The following is a 12,718-nucleotide window of genomic DNA, read 5'->3' on the forward strand; positions in this document are numbered from 1 at the left end:
GGGGGAGCTGTATTCATGACTAAAAGCCAAAAGAAAGAACCTCCAATTGGTGTGAGCACGGATCCAAGGTTCCTTATTTCTTAATTCCTTCCACTGGGGCAATAGGCCCTGTGTTTGACTCCAGGTTTTCTAGCTCTGTCACATACTCTCCTTGTTTCCTCTAAGCAAAGTAAAGCTCTTCCTGCATGGGTCACAGCCCTTGTGCAATGCAATGTGCATTGTGTGCCAACTCCCTTGTGAGAGTTTTCCCAGAATTCCATCCCATTCATTCAATCAGTGAGTTGAGCATACGTGCACATATAAAATTTTGGAAACAATACTACATATATAGGAAAATATTTTCTTCATAATACTTGATGGGGACCTCTGAAAGAGCTGCCAAATGGTCTACAATGATGATAGAAAAGTTTCAGCTCAACATGATAGCATTTACCCGTGGCTCATAGAAGACAAATTTGGAAAAGATATGATTTTTAGGAAAATATCAGTTTTTCATCCATAAAATGGAAACCAATACTGTGTAAAGTAGGCTGTTGATGATATTTTCTTTTCCTTGTAGTTTGGTCTCAAGTTATTGAGGTGCAGCGTGATTTCCGTGAGAAATCGAAAGTCGTACAGCCAGTCGGGGTCACTAATTGAGGAACTGGTTTCCTTTTGGTTTCCATGAAGGAGGTGACTTCTTTCTTGAGTTCATAAACACATTTCAGCATTTTTCCTCCACTCAGCCTTTTTTTCCTAACATGGATGATGCACCATCTGATACAACTACAGAAAGGTTAGTCAGTTCTAAATTATACCGTCTAAGTCAAACACTCAATAAGTCACTCACTAAGTCAAACACCTGTCATCAAACACTCATAAATATCACATCCTGTTGTAGCTCCTTTCATCGGAAAAATGGCAGCCATCTCTTCAAATGGCTGCTGTTTTTCTGAATGGACAGCAAAAACAACAATTTCAATTAGACTTACGCAGATTAAAAATCACACGGTGATAGCCGCAGTATGTAAGGGGAATAATAAAAATTGATATCATCACAATAGGAAAGGCTTTTATGGTGAATAAAGCAATATTGAGAAATCTACAAGACCTGCATTACATCGAAACCCCCAACAGTGAAGTCATGATTATTCCAGTCCCAAAATATTCGTTGCATGGAGTTTTTACTGTAACAACAAATAAATATTGTTACTTTTCTTCAATGGCCATCAAACTCACCAAAATATGGACAAATCTGATGTTTCAACCAACATCTCATCCAGGTAGTCAACCATCTTGGTATGGAATTTGATGTTGTCCATTGTGATAGCCAAATCTTTATGATCGGCCAGGGCTATGTGGGATTTACTAACAGATGTATATGCCTGCAGTCTAAACCAGTCTATTCTTATGGCAATAAGGTCAAATATTTCATTATCTTCCACTGAAAAGAAGTCAAAATAAAACATGAATCCTCATGATATTTTAAGACTAGAGTTTAAGGTAACGCTAGCTCTAATGGGATTACCAGAAGAGCCATGGAAAGCACACAGCATGAAATTTTTAGTAAAACCCAGTTTACAAAGACTTCAGATGGTGAGCATCTTGGAATTTGACAAACTTAAAAAATGCACTTCATGAAATTAACCAGATTAAAGATGTACCTTACCTTGTTTGACTGACATGTTGGCAATACAGTTACAAATTGAGGTAAGAATAATACTTTCATCTTCGGGAATGGGTGGCAAACTCTGACATATGTGATTCAAAGAGACAGCATCGAACCCTGACAAATACTGAATGTAGTATCTTTGCATGACTTGGTTGTATTTGCGCACCAAAACTGAAATAAAATATGGAAAATATAATTTACATTACCATAATGGTGGTAGAATTACTCCAAAACAAGTTAGACAGCAAAATAGCAGCTAACAACAATGGAGTGATGCACGCTCTGAGGAGTCCTGACCACACACAGTAATTGAAGAGTTTTATTTTTATTTTATTCTCAAACCACCGGATACAGCTCTTATTGGTCATTCTACACCGAGGTATTCAACAAATGTAACAAGTAAACGTACACAAACGACCATGCCCTGGACTGGGGAAACCTACCCAGGCGGGACTCGAACCCGCGACCTCTTGTTTGGCAGGCGAGAACATTACCCCGCCGCCACCGAGGCTGGCTGAGTAAGCCACAAACAAGGTTTTCTCTTGAGTAGAAAATAATTCACCAGAAATTCTTAAGTTTTAAGGAACCCATGATGACCTTAAAAAGTATCCTTAATTGCATAACTCTCAACTTTGACCACTACTGTAAAAAGCAATCAAGAGGCAATTGAACAAGCACAATAAACTTGTAGCAAGTTTTCAGTTCCATTTGAGAAAGAAAAGATTTCCTCCAACAAACAAATTTCTTTTCAATTTCCCAGTAATTAAGTAATTATTTTTCCTTTTTCCTGAATGTTTATATGGCTGTGAATGAACTCACTTTTGTTTTTCATACATTTTACATTAATTAAGATTTAGTTTTACTTACACCTTAATTCTTCCATGTGAAACAGTAGTTCAGGAAGTTGCCGATCAACCAGGTCCTCAGCAGTTTTCCCTTTACTTTTTTGCAAGGGAGGATTATCATTGTGCCTCAATAGCCAATACACTTCATCTCTTGCTAAACAAAGCCCAATAAATATAAGGAGTGCCTATATGAGGAGAAGAAGAGTTTTAGAGAATGGTGGCCCAGAAAAAGAAGAATAACAACAACATTTAGATTTTTAACAACAGTAGGAGTCTGTTATAATGAGTATGGCCAATATCAAGGGTAGTGCTTTAGCTAGTGACTTTTTGCCTTGGTTGTTACTCATGGAGAAGCAAGGGGAAATGATCCACCTATAAGAGTGCTCCTGTAGCTAAGCTTCGACCGCAGGATGGTTGTGAGCTTATTTCAGATGCATTTCACCAAGGTACTGCATTTTTGTGGCAGATAAAAGAAACCTAACCATCACTTTAATTTAGTGATATCATTGTCCACTATATACCTCATTTCCTTGCATAGGGACCGCCATGAAGCTGGAAGCCGATGCAAGCGATAGCGTACCTGAATTTCCAGTACATAGTAGGTGGCACTGCTACTCACTTGTTGCGTTTGCTGTTACGTTTTAAACTTTTTTACGCGATAAAAATTCCTGTTACGTTTTATTATACCCACTAGACAACTCATCTTTGGCAGTCCAAATGATAGAGATAGGGATTAGCGAGGTAAGTATTGTGGCACCATCTGCGGGTGATAACGAGTAGGAGGGGACACTAATCCATTGCAGATACTTAATCCATTGAAAGATACTTAAGGAGTAAAAGGTTTAGCTCTGTGCTTGATTCGCTCTAAGGGCATTCATTAAGTAAAGCATTCAATGTAACATCAACTTTACACTATTTGATTCCTATATTGCTGGGATAACAGAATTTGTAATCCAACCAAAATTGAATAGAGAATACATAAATCCAAATGAGATTAAGAAATAGTAATAATCAACGAGGGCTAGTGGGAGCTTGGAAGTCCAAGACCTCCAAGATGGTATGACACTTGCAGAGTGAGCACTCACGCAATGGAATTTCTCCATGAATGCAACCACTCCACAGATGTTCAGTCTGAGTGCTTTCTCAATTGTTAGACCAGTCTTTTTGAAGTCTGATTCCTCAGAACTTGTAGATGATAGTTGGAAATTAAAATATTAGTTCTAAGGGGCCAATGGTGTGTTACTAGATGATCTCTAAGTCCCTATGTACCACTCAACCAACTTCTCTATCAAGGGACGTTAAATAGAGGGAGAAAATTATGTTGTGTTACTGAGGGAAGAGGGATTAGATATTTTGCTGGGGAATAACAGGAGCATTCAAGTGGAGGGAGTGTTCCAGCCATGAAATTTCCCTGAAACTGTGACCACTGCATACAAGTTAAATTTGAGCACTTTATCATTTTTCAAAGTAGTTTTTCAACCACCACATGCCTGAGGACTCATCACTGATTAGTGGGGGCTCAGGCAGCTGTGCTAGGTTACCAATGGCAAGTTGCTAAATGATTTAAAAAACTTACCATAGCGGTCAGCAAACTTCGTTGAAACAAAAAAGCTAACAATATGCCACATAGTAGCCTGCTCTCATGATTATCACTGTTCTTGATAGAATATACTCAAAAAAATTATAAGATGCAAGATGAGTGATAGCTGACAGGAAGATTAAGAGGTTACTTTTAGCAAATTAATTCTTTTTTGTCAATTAAAATTGGAATCAATTCATTCACTGATCTGCTACCCACTGGTAAATCAATACGACAGTGGAAAGGAAGCAAATTTTGTCTTTTCTTGCCATTGATACCCAATAATGAGGCAATTTTTGAAAGGCACTGGTCATATTTATTCTGAAACTGTGATTATTTCTCAAAATAAACACAGTAATACAATTTCATTCACTTCTGGACTAACTGGAGTGAGGAAATATCGTGAGTATTCTACTGTCAGTACCGTAATAACCTGAGAAATATGTGATTTTGAATAGACCTTAAAACAAAGAGATAGCATTATAACAAGTGAATTTCTGCGAACCTTCAACACATGTTCTAATGAACTTATAAATCATAATCATAAGGTCATTAATCATCACTAATCGTCAACTTTAGTCCTTTAAGTAGAGGAAAAATTTCAATTCCACCCACAATTATTCAAAACTGGGGCTAGGCTTACTCATATCCCCTATTTCCACATCAACAGCCCCTATTTCCACATCAAGAATTATCTATTCCTTAAATTAATTACAAATGCCAGTAGTAAAAAGCACTTCTAGCACACAATCAGAAAATCATGAATTTTGTATGTAACCTTACATTTTTCCAAATCTTTGCTATGCTATTAACACTTAATTTTTGGAAAACTTAGGCAGTCGTGGATACCAGGACTTTTAGCAAATGAATCAAAAAACGACTCAAATAAGAATGATTAAACACTACCAAGAACTTGTAAAGGGAGTTTTCTTGAGATTCCTTGAAATTCCTTGCATAATTTAAAAAACTAAAAATTCTCAGGTATCTATGAATTTAGGATTTTTAAAGAGAGACTACCACAGGTAAAAATTGAAAAAAAAAAAAAAAACTCGTGTGCCAATTTACGAAGTTGAGAATAACACAATCACACTCATGTAATAGAAACCTAAATGGTAAATCAGGCATTTTACAATTAAAAAATTGATCAAAATAAAATACCTTTGGTCCCAGAAGTCCTGGCTGGTCTGTTAGTATTAAACCGAGCTCTTTTAATGCAGTCCTCAGAAATTTCCTCCGTTCCCTGTGCTGAAGGGCTCTACAATCGGAAATAATCATCCCAAAATTACTGATTAAAATATATTCAATGAGACATTTCCTACCTTAAAAAGTCTTAGACTTGAATAAAATCTATCAATGCATCAAATGAGGGCCAGGTACCCTCTGTGTACACAAGTGAGCATAAAAACCAATGTTATCAAAACCAAACACCAAAACCCAGTTATTTTGCAAATGCTTCAAAGTAGAGATAAAAAACATCAATACATTACACATAGTTGTAGTGTCCGAAATACCCCCAAAAATTTTGACAAGACTTACTTACGCTTTCTGAATTGCTTGATTATAGCAGTCTTTGACCTCGGATATTCTCTTCCCATATCCTTTCAAGCTATCAAAGAAGCTTTGAATGTATGCATGAATGTAAAGAACTTCATCTCGAAACAGGGCTACAACCCAACTTGACTCCAGTGCACTGGTCCAGAGCTTATTTGCAGTTTCTTGAACCAGAGCTTGGTGGTTCAACATGAATCCAACTGCAAGGGAAATTTCAAATCATCAATGGATACGATAGAGCATAACAATATCTATTTATACCTTAATAGAATGACTGAGAATTCTACTCACATACTATCCACCTTTCCATTACTTCCAGTGATAGATATTCACAGGACATGGTATCTGTTTGCACAGGCTTCAGTAGTTGTCCCGGGTTTCCAACTAGGCTTAACTTTTGATCTGACCTATAGAAGGCAGATGCAATTAAGTTCAGCAATTTAAGTTGCAATTCAAAAAATAATAAGTTCTTCATACACTCAACTCATTAATTTGAATTATTCAATCTGGCCTTAAATAAGATCATATTATGTACAAATTAGCAAGAAAGAGAGCTTTGTCTACTCTTAACTCTACAGCAAACTGCCGATTATCTGGGCTATTGATAGGGAGAGGAGGCATGAAAAATGGTGAACCATAGATAATCCAAACTTCCACCTCAATTCCTCATGATTTTCATAATTTACAGTTGAGGACCTCAAATCCGGAAAGCTTGGGACCAAAGGGTTTCTGGATTTCTGGTCTTCATGGTATATTTTGTTAATTAATTAATTTGTAAATGCTTTCAGGCTCTTGTGTTCGATATTTGAGATCCCTCTGTGTCCCTGCCTAGGTTGTTAGCGTATGTTCATAGCGTGCGCTGACTTCCTACTCGTCCCAGAACAAGGCTCGGAGATTGGTGCCACGAGGTAGCAAGTCGAAACACTATGCAGAGGAATTTTCAAACGTTCCAGATTTCTGGTTTTCTGGATTCCGGATTGGAGGTCCTCAACTGTACATAAATCTAACAATATATTATTATTAATGCACATAGGCGACAAGAGCTAAATCATGCACTGTGATGCTTGGAATATAGAAACACTGAGCTCCCTTGAAGGCAACTGGCATGTGATCACACCATCGCGCAACAGCGGTTCTAGGAAACCAGGGCTTACGGCAAATTGTCTATTCAGGCAAGTGCCTGGCTGTGGCTCATGCAATCTCCGCTTCCACCTCCCCCTTGCATTCACTTCCACCATTCCTTTCCTTCAAGTTTGACCTGGACTATTCAGAGCATAAACATGCCTAATATAGTATATGGTGGTGAGCGACTACTCGAGGGAAGTCATGCTCTGCAAAATCTTTAGATGTGGATATCTCTCTAACCTGGGCCTATGAGGAAGAAAACCGTGTCACTTTTTCTACGTTACTGCAAGAGGCAGCTGTCGTATTTCTCCCTTCATTTCCTTTCCCTTCCCACCACCCAACCCCGTCAGCCACAGGAAGTGCTAGCATGACCACATAAGGTAAGACATGCTGCGAACGTGATCTTGCTATGCACCTGAGCCAATAACTGAAGCTCTGACAAGAGGGAGACAACGGCATGTTGGTCAGTCAGCGTGGGTATCTTAACGAAGTGAAAATAAAGTGTAATTGTTCCCGACATGAGTTCTTCCATTTTTCTGCGTGACTTTCCCTATGAATCTCCGGATGACGACGATGAGAGAGCCACAGTGACTTACATTACTTATATTGTTTCAGAAAATAACACTGGCATTCAAATCCCGAACATCTCTCTTGCAATGTCTTCTTGTAAAATTTTAGTACTTGAAATACCGTATAAGCGTGTGTAAGAGGCGCACACGTGTAAGAGGCGCACCCATATTTTGAGCATCGAAGATAAGCAGAAAAAAATTTTGCTGCATTTTTTTAATCCTATCGTGCGGTGTTGCAGATGTATGCTTGGAATTTCGACAGTTATCGAAATTTCCTCTTTCAGTACTATTTGAAAGAGAAAATTTTGATAACTGCGGCGGTAATAGCGGCATAAAAGGGAGTAGAAAGAGTTCCAATCCTCTCCTCGCATACGCCATCGCTCTACGTTGCTTGTTCTAGTCACGAACAATTTTGTTTAAAAGCTCTCGCAGAAGTATTGCAATAGAATTGCAGCCATGGAAAATTTAAGGCAAAACACGACAGGCACATAGCATGAACCTTCCCAAGTGATTGGACAACAATCGGGGCAATCTCAGCGCCGAAGGATAATAACCACGTCGTAGATTTAAGGCCCCTTGCACACACACCGATTTTGGACGGCGGGTAAAATATCGGCCGTCCACATTCCAATAGTGAACAATGGGAGAGCATTGGAGCTTGCACACGTACTGACCACGCGCCGGCACCGGCAAAATGCCGGTTAGCTGCCGACCATTGTCACTGTGGATCGCCGGCGCCGGGTCAAAAGCATATCAACTTATCGTTTGACCGGTAAAAATCCGGCGTGTGTGCAAGCATCGCTTCGCCGGTAAAATATCGGCCGATATCCAAAATCGGTGTGTGTGCAAGGGGCCTAACGGAACTACACTCGGCCCTCCATCAGCCAATGCCTCTGCCGTTTTTTTCCTTTCCGAGAATCCACAGGAAAATAGGAAAATATCAAGTTACAGGGGAACAATGGAAACGTGTTTCATCCCTACCCCATCTCACCAACTGACCTTTTTCGGTCTACCAGGTTCAATTTTCAAATGGAGGTCAAATGCTAGATTAGTCACCTTCTGAGCTCGGAGATATCTCGATATCTTTCAGCAATTGTAAGACACGCACGAGGTTCTAAAAAGAATTAGACCTAACGCGATGTATATTTGACAGCATTTAAGTTTTTTGAGCTCTAATTGATTGACACAAAGATTTATAGCTAAAACAAGGCTACTAATATTCAACATAGTCCAAACAGCACAATTTCGGAAGAAACAAGCGTAGCATAAGCGCATTCAATCAAGACGAGACGGACTGGAAACTTCAGGCAACGCAAACTGCGTATATCACATTGCTGCGCCTTCGCCCCATCGCTGTAAAGGCAATGACGTCACATGCAAGATCGGACGTGTTCTTCCCTTGCTCCTTCGCTCATAGCCTCGTAGCTTGAAATACGGAGGGGAGGAAGCGCGCTCCTTCCCCTCGACCTCTCCTTCAGCGCTCTTCACTTATAAGCATTTCCGATTTCTTCTATCCACCATTTAGTCCAACAATGAACACACTCGTTCGAATTTTTTAAACCGCAGGTTTCGACACCTATATAATTTTCAGTTGCAAAAATCCTCATATTAGCGTCTGAAGATGATTTTTGAAAAATCAGGTGCTCAGCGTAATAGAAATTGCTCGGCAAGACAGATGTTGACTATTAACCAGGTATGTCCTTCAAAACGATGCGTTTCTATACGTTTTATAAGCGATTACACTATGCAGTATTAATTCCGCGGGATGGGAATCCCACTCGTGGCAGTAAATTTAGTGCGAATCACCCCGCGCGTTCTTTTCAACATTCACCTCTGGGGTACCGACGTGACGGCGCGATGCTTGGTAGAAATTCAAACAGGAGCATTTTAAAAATACGTCACTAAGGGAGAAACTCCCCTGCCTGCCGCTTGATTTTGACCCAGGGTTTCAGATGACTGACTCACGCCGAAAACCAAGGCCACTCAGTTCCCCTCGGACATGCGAAGGGGAGGGGGGGAAGATAAGAAGTTTGTGTAAGAGGCGCACCACCATTTTCGGGTGTAATGTCTGGGAAAAAAGATGCGCCTCTTACACGCGCTTATACGGTACATTTTGAGGTAGATTTGAAATCAAAAGAATAGGTAGTGCAAATATTTTGGGGAGCTGTTTGAAATGACTTCTAAATGTAAAAGCATTTATTTTCCAAACTGTTCCTCATGCTTTATTGGCATGGTCCTTAATATTGGTGAACTTGTTAAGCTGCTTGCCTGATAAAAGGCAATCTTCCAACTATCCCGCTTGCACCAATACATCCACCTTGTGGTGAGACTTCTATTAATGAGCATCCATCGTACAGATGACGGAACTCTGTAAAATCTGGGCTGCTAGCTATGAATTTGGAAGAGGTTCCCTGATTCCATGCCCAAGTGGTATATTTTTTCTGAATCAGAACGTCAAGGGTAGGAGATGAAAAACTAATTTTTTAAGGATATAATAACTAACTATATTGTATAATTATTGAAGTTTGATTTTGTCGTATTCCAAAAAAGGGTCGAGGTTATCTCAGAGTTTCACTGCATAGCAAGTTTAAAAAACAAGCCACGAACTAATAAGCAAATTAATGGCCCAATCTGATCAAAGTGAGGAAAATATAATACAGAACAAGAACCACTGGTTTTTTTCTCCCACCACTGATATTTACCTCCATTTTTCAGCAGATAGGTTACGACTCGTGTAAACTGACCATAAGGAATTAAGAGCTGACTGAAGAAGTTTATTATGAGGAACAAATTCTTCTGATAGCTTCTTAATAGGAGGATCATAATCCATTATCATTTGCCCAAGGCGAGGAAAGCTCTGATCACTGAAAAGGAAAGAGTATGCATTTCCATAATACAAGAAATTAAGAGACAAAATATGACCTTGGAGGAAATTTCTGATCGAATAAAAACCATTAAGTAACTGCACAATACATCAATTCCATACCACATTTTTGCAATAAAATAAGGCTACTCCACATATCTTACTGACTTAACCCTAGAAGTTCACACTTCCTGGGAGAATCATAAAGTGCAAACTGGGGTTCAGTGGACCCCATGGCAGTTATGCTTTTTATTGCACAAGGTCACCAATATTTTTTATCGTTGATGGAAAATATCACAGCATAACCTTTGAAATAGCAATACATGAAAATATTTTTGCTGAAATATACATAACAATAACAAAAAATACCTTTTCGTAATGAGATTTTTGGAAAATAATGCCGAAAGTAACGTAGTAGCATATAATTTACTGACGCTTATTCTTTAAACTTACCTTTAACTTTACTTTTACAAAGGAACTTTTTTGATGTATTAGGCTTGAAGGTATACAGTTTAAGAAAAAAAGTTACAGGAACTTTTACTTCAGTTTAAGTATTTATTACAACATTTGAATTAGCCAAATTTTAATATGATTTTTTTTCAGTTTTTTACATTTATTTTATAATCGTTTCTTTTGTATTATTAAAATTCAATAAACACTTGTATTGAATAGCAAAATTTTCATAAATGGCCTAATGAAGAAACATTAAGCATATCAAGTTAATTATTTAGTCCTGCGCAGGTTGTACACAGAGTACTCCCATGCTCATTGCACATGGTAGAGTTGCATAATGAGCATTTGAGTTGAGTTTTTCTGTCCCTCTCAGTAGAGCAAAAGCTGTGTCGAGCCTTCCTTTGAAGAAATTCCCGATATTTAACTGCTGGCTTGTAAATACATAGTATTTCTTGAATTGAGCGCCTAATTGAAGCACTCAAGGTTGCCGTCATTACTCGTTAACGCAGAAGAGGTTCTATGAGTGAAAATGCCAAATTTTTCAAAAATGTCCTTCAAAAGAAAAAAAAAATCTACCATTGCAAAACCTGCAGTGATACACCTGATAGGTACCAGAGGAGGTTCTAACAATAAGTTTGACCCAAAAGGGGGGGTGGGGGGGAAACCAGGGGTTTGGGGTATTCCCCCCAGCTGAAGGGAGGTTCAAAGATATAGAATATTAGGGATTTTCAAGACTCAAAAAAGGCGGTTTTTGGCTGATTCTTTCATAAAGAAATTCACTGCAGTGCACATATAGTAGGTCGTTTTGTTAGTATAAGTTTTATGGTGGTCAACTACATCTACATACCACCCCACAAGATGCCTCAAAAGGCATGTGGCGAGGGATGTCAGGACATATTCATACAGAAGGATTCATGTAATCATTCATTCAGGACGTATTCATAAAAAACGAAAAGTTCTAAGGAAATTGAGCCTAGAACTTATTTAAGTCATCCATTGTGTAGGGGAAATAACGAATTCCTGCACCTATCCGTTTGCCTAAATATATCTATTTTATCGTTTTGGTCGTACTCGGAAATGCAGTGGGGTTCTAATATGATGACATCTGTGTCACTCTTAAAGATGTCCATTCTCAATTGCCCAAGCAATCCAAGCCCAGTGTGCAGCCTCCGAGTCTATTGCATCTCCCAACCCAATGAATTTAACATCTGAGTAATACTTTTTGAACACCCATAGCAGTTTTGGACGAATAGCAAATCTTGATAGGCTGGAGGGAATGAGGCCTTCAAGAGGAAGGACCCACGGAAGCCTCTGCTGACCATCTTAAATCTATCTCTGAAATGAAATGATCCAAAAAGGTAGGAAATTGATCTCCTGTAATATTCTTCTGGATTTTCTGTGGACGCATTGCTTCTGTTTCTTTGACATATGCATGTTCTCCGAGTTGATATTTCAAACCCCGACTCATCTGACACTAAAAGGTAGTTTTTGGTTAGGCTGTTAAATTCAAGTTTGGCTTTGTGTCAAACATCAGCAATATTTAAAGAACTTCAATAGTTTAGAGTTAACTTTAATTGCTATTTTGTATTTGTTACCTTAGAGTTAAATAATTATTAGTTAATCCAAAGTATAGAGGTTTAAATTCCACAAATTTCCACAGGGAAGAATGACGCCTCGGTAGCTTAACTGGCTAAAGCACTCGGCCGGAAATCGAGGGATCCGGGTTCGAATCCCGGTCAAGGCGAATGATTTTTTTTTTTTCTCTGTGGATTTTTCGCACAATTGTGCATTGCGGGTGACTCCCGTAAAAGTTATCACCGTGGCTAGTCCCGGTATACTTAAATTCGTTTAAATTTTACTTTAACACAACTCATTAATTATAGTTCATAGACCTCATGTGACTTTAAAAAGAATTCTGAAAAGTAACTGAAACTATACTTGTGACTGTAAGTAGTTACTTTGTCGAATTTGAACTAGTACTCCTAGCCGAGTCCAATTTTTTAAAAGTAACTGCAACAGACTGAGCTCGATTACATCTGTTTTGTACTTTACCCATCTCTGACTATAAATATCCTAAACAGC

General features: G+C 38.7%; 1 protein-coding gene across 4 annotated transcripts in view; it reads right to left on the reverse strand.

Moving 5' to 3' along the window:
- LOC124170592 (membrane-associated protein Hem) overlaps window positions 1-12,718 on the reverse strand; it is a 50,040-nt gene that overhangs the window by 35,257 nt on the left and 2,065 nt on the right. For all 4 annotated transcript variants that reach the window (XM_046549401.1, XM_046549399.1, XM_046549402.1 and 1 more), the window contains exons 5-11: window positions 10,023-10,184; window positions 5,918-6,033; window positions 5,616-5,826; window positions 5,234-5,330; window positions 2,519-2,681; window positions 1,649-1,822; window positions 1,219-1,423 (exon numbers count right to left, since the gene is read on the reverse strand). In XM_046549401.1, coding sequence (XP_046405357.1) covers window positions 1,219-1,423; window positions 1,649-1,822; window positions 2,519-2,681; window positions 5,234-5,330; window positions 5,616-5,826; window positions 5,918-6,033; window positions 10,023-10,184 — 1,128 coding nt within the window. The remainder of the gene's footprint in view (window positions 1-1,218; window positions 1,424-1,648; window positions 1,823-2,518; window positions 2,682-5,233; window positions 5,331-5,615; window positions 5,827-5,917; window positions 6,034-10,022; window positions 10,185-12,718) is intronic.

Source organism: Ischnura elegans, chromosome X (genome assembly GCF_921293095.1).
Source record: "Ischnura elegans chromosome X, ioIscEleg1.1, whole genome shotgun sequence".
Classification (NCBI taxonomy): domain Eukaryota; kingdom Metazoa; phylum Arthropoda; class Insecta; order Odonata; family Coenagrionidae; genus Ischnura; species Ischnura elegans.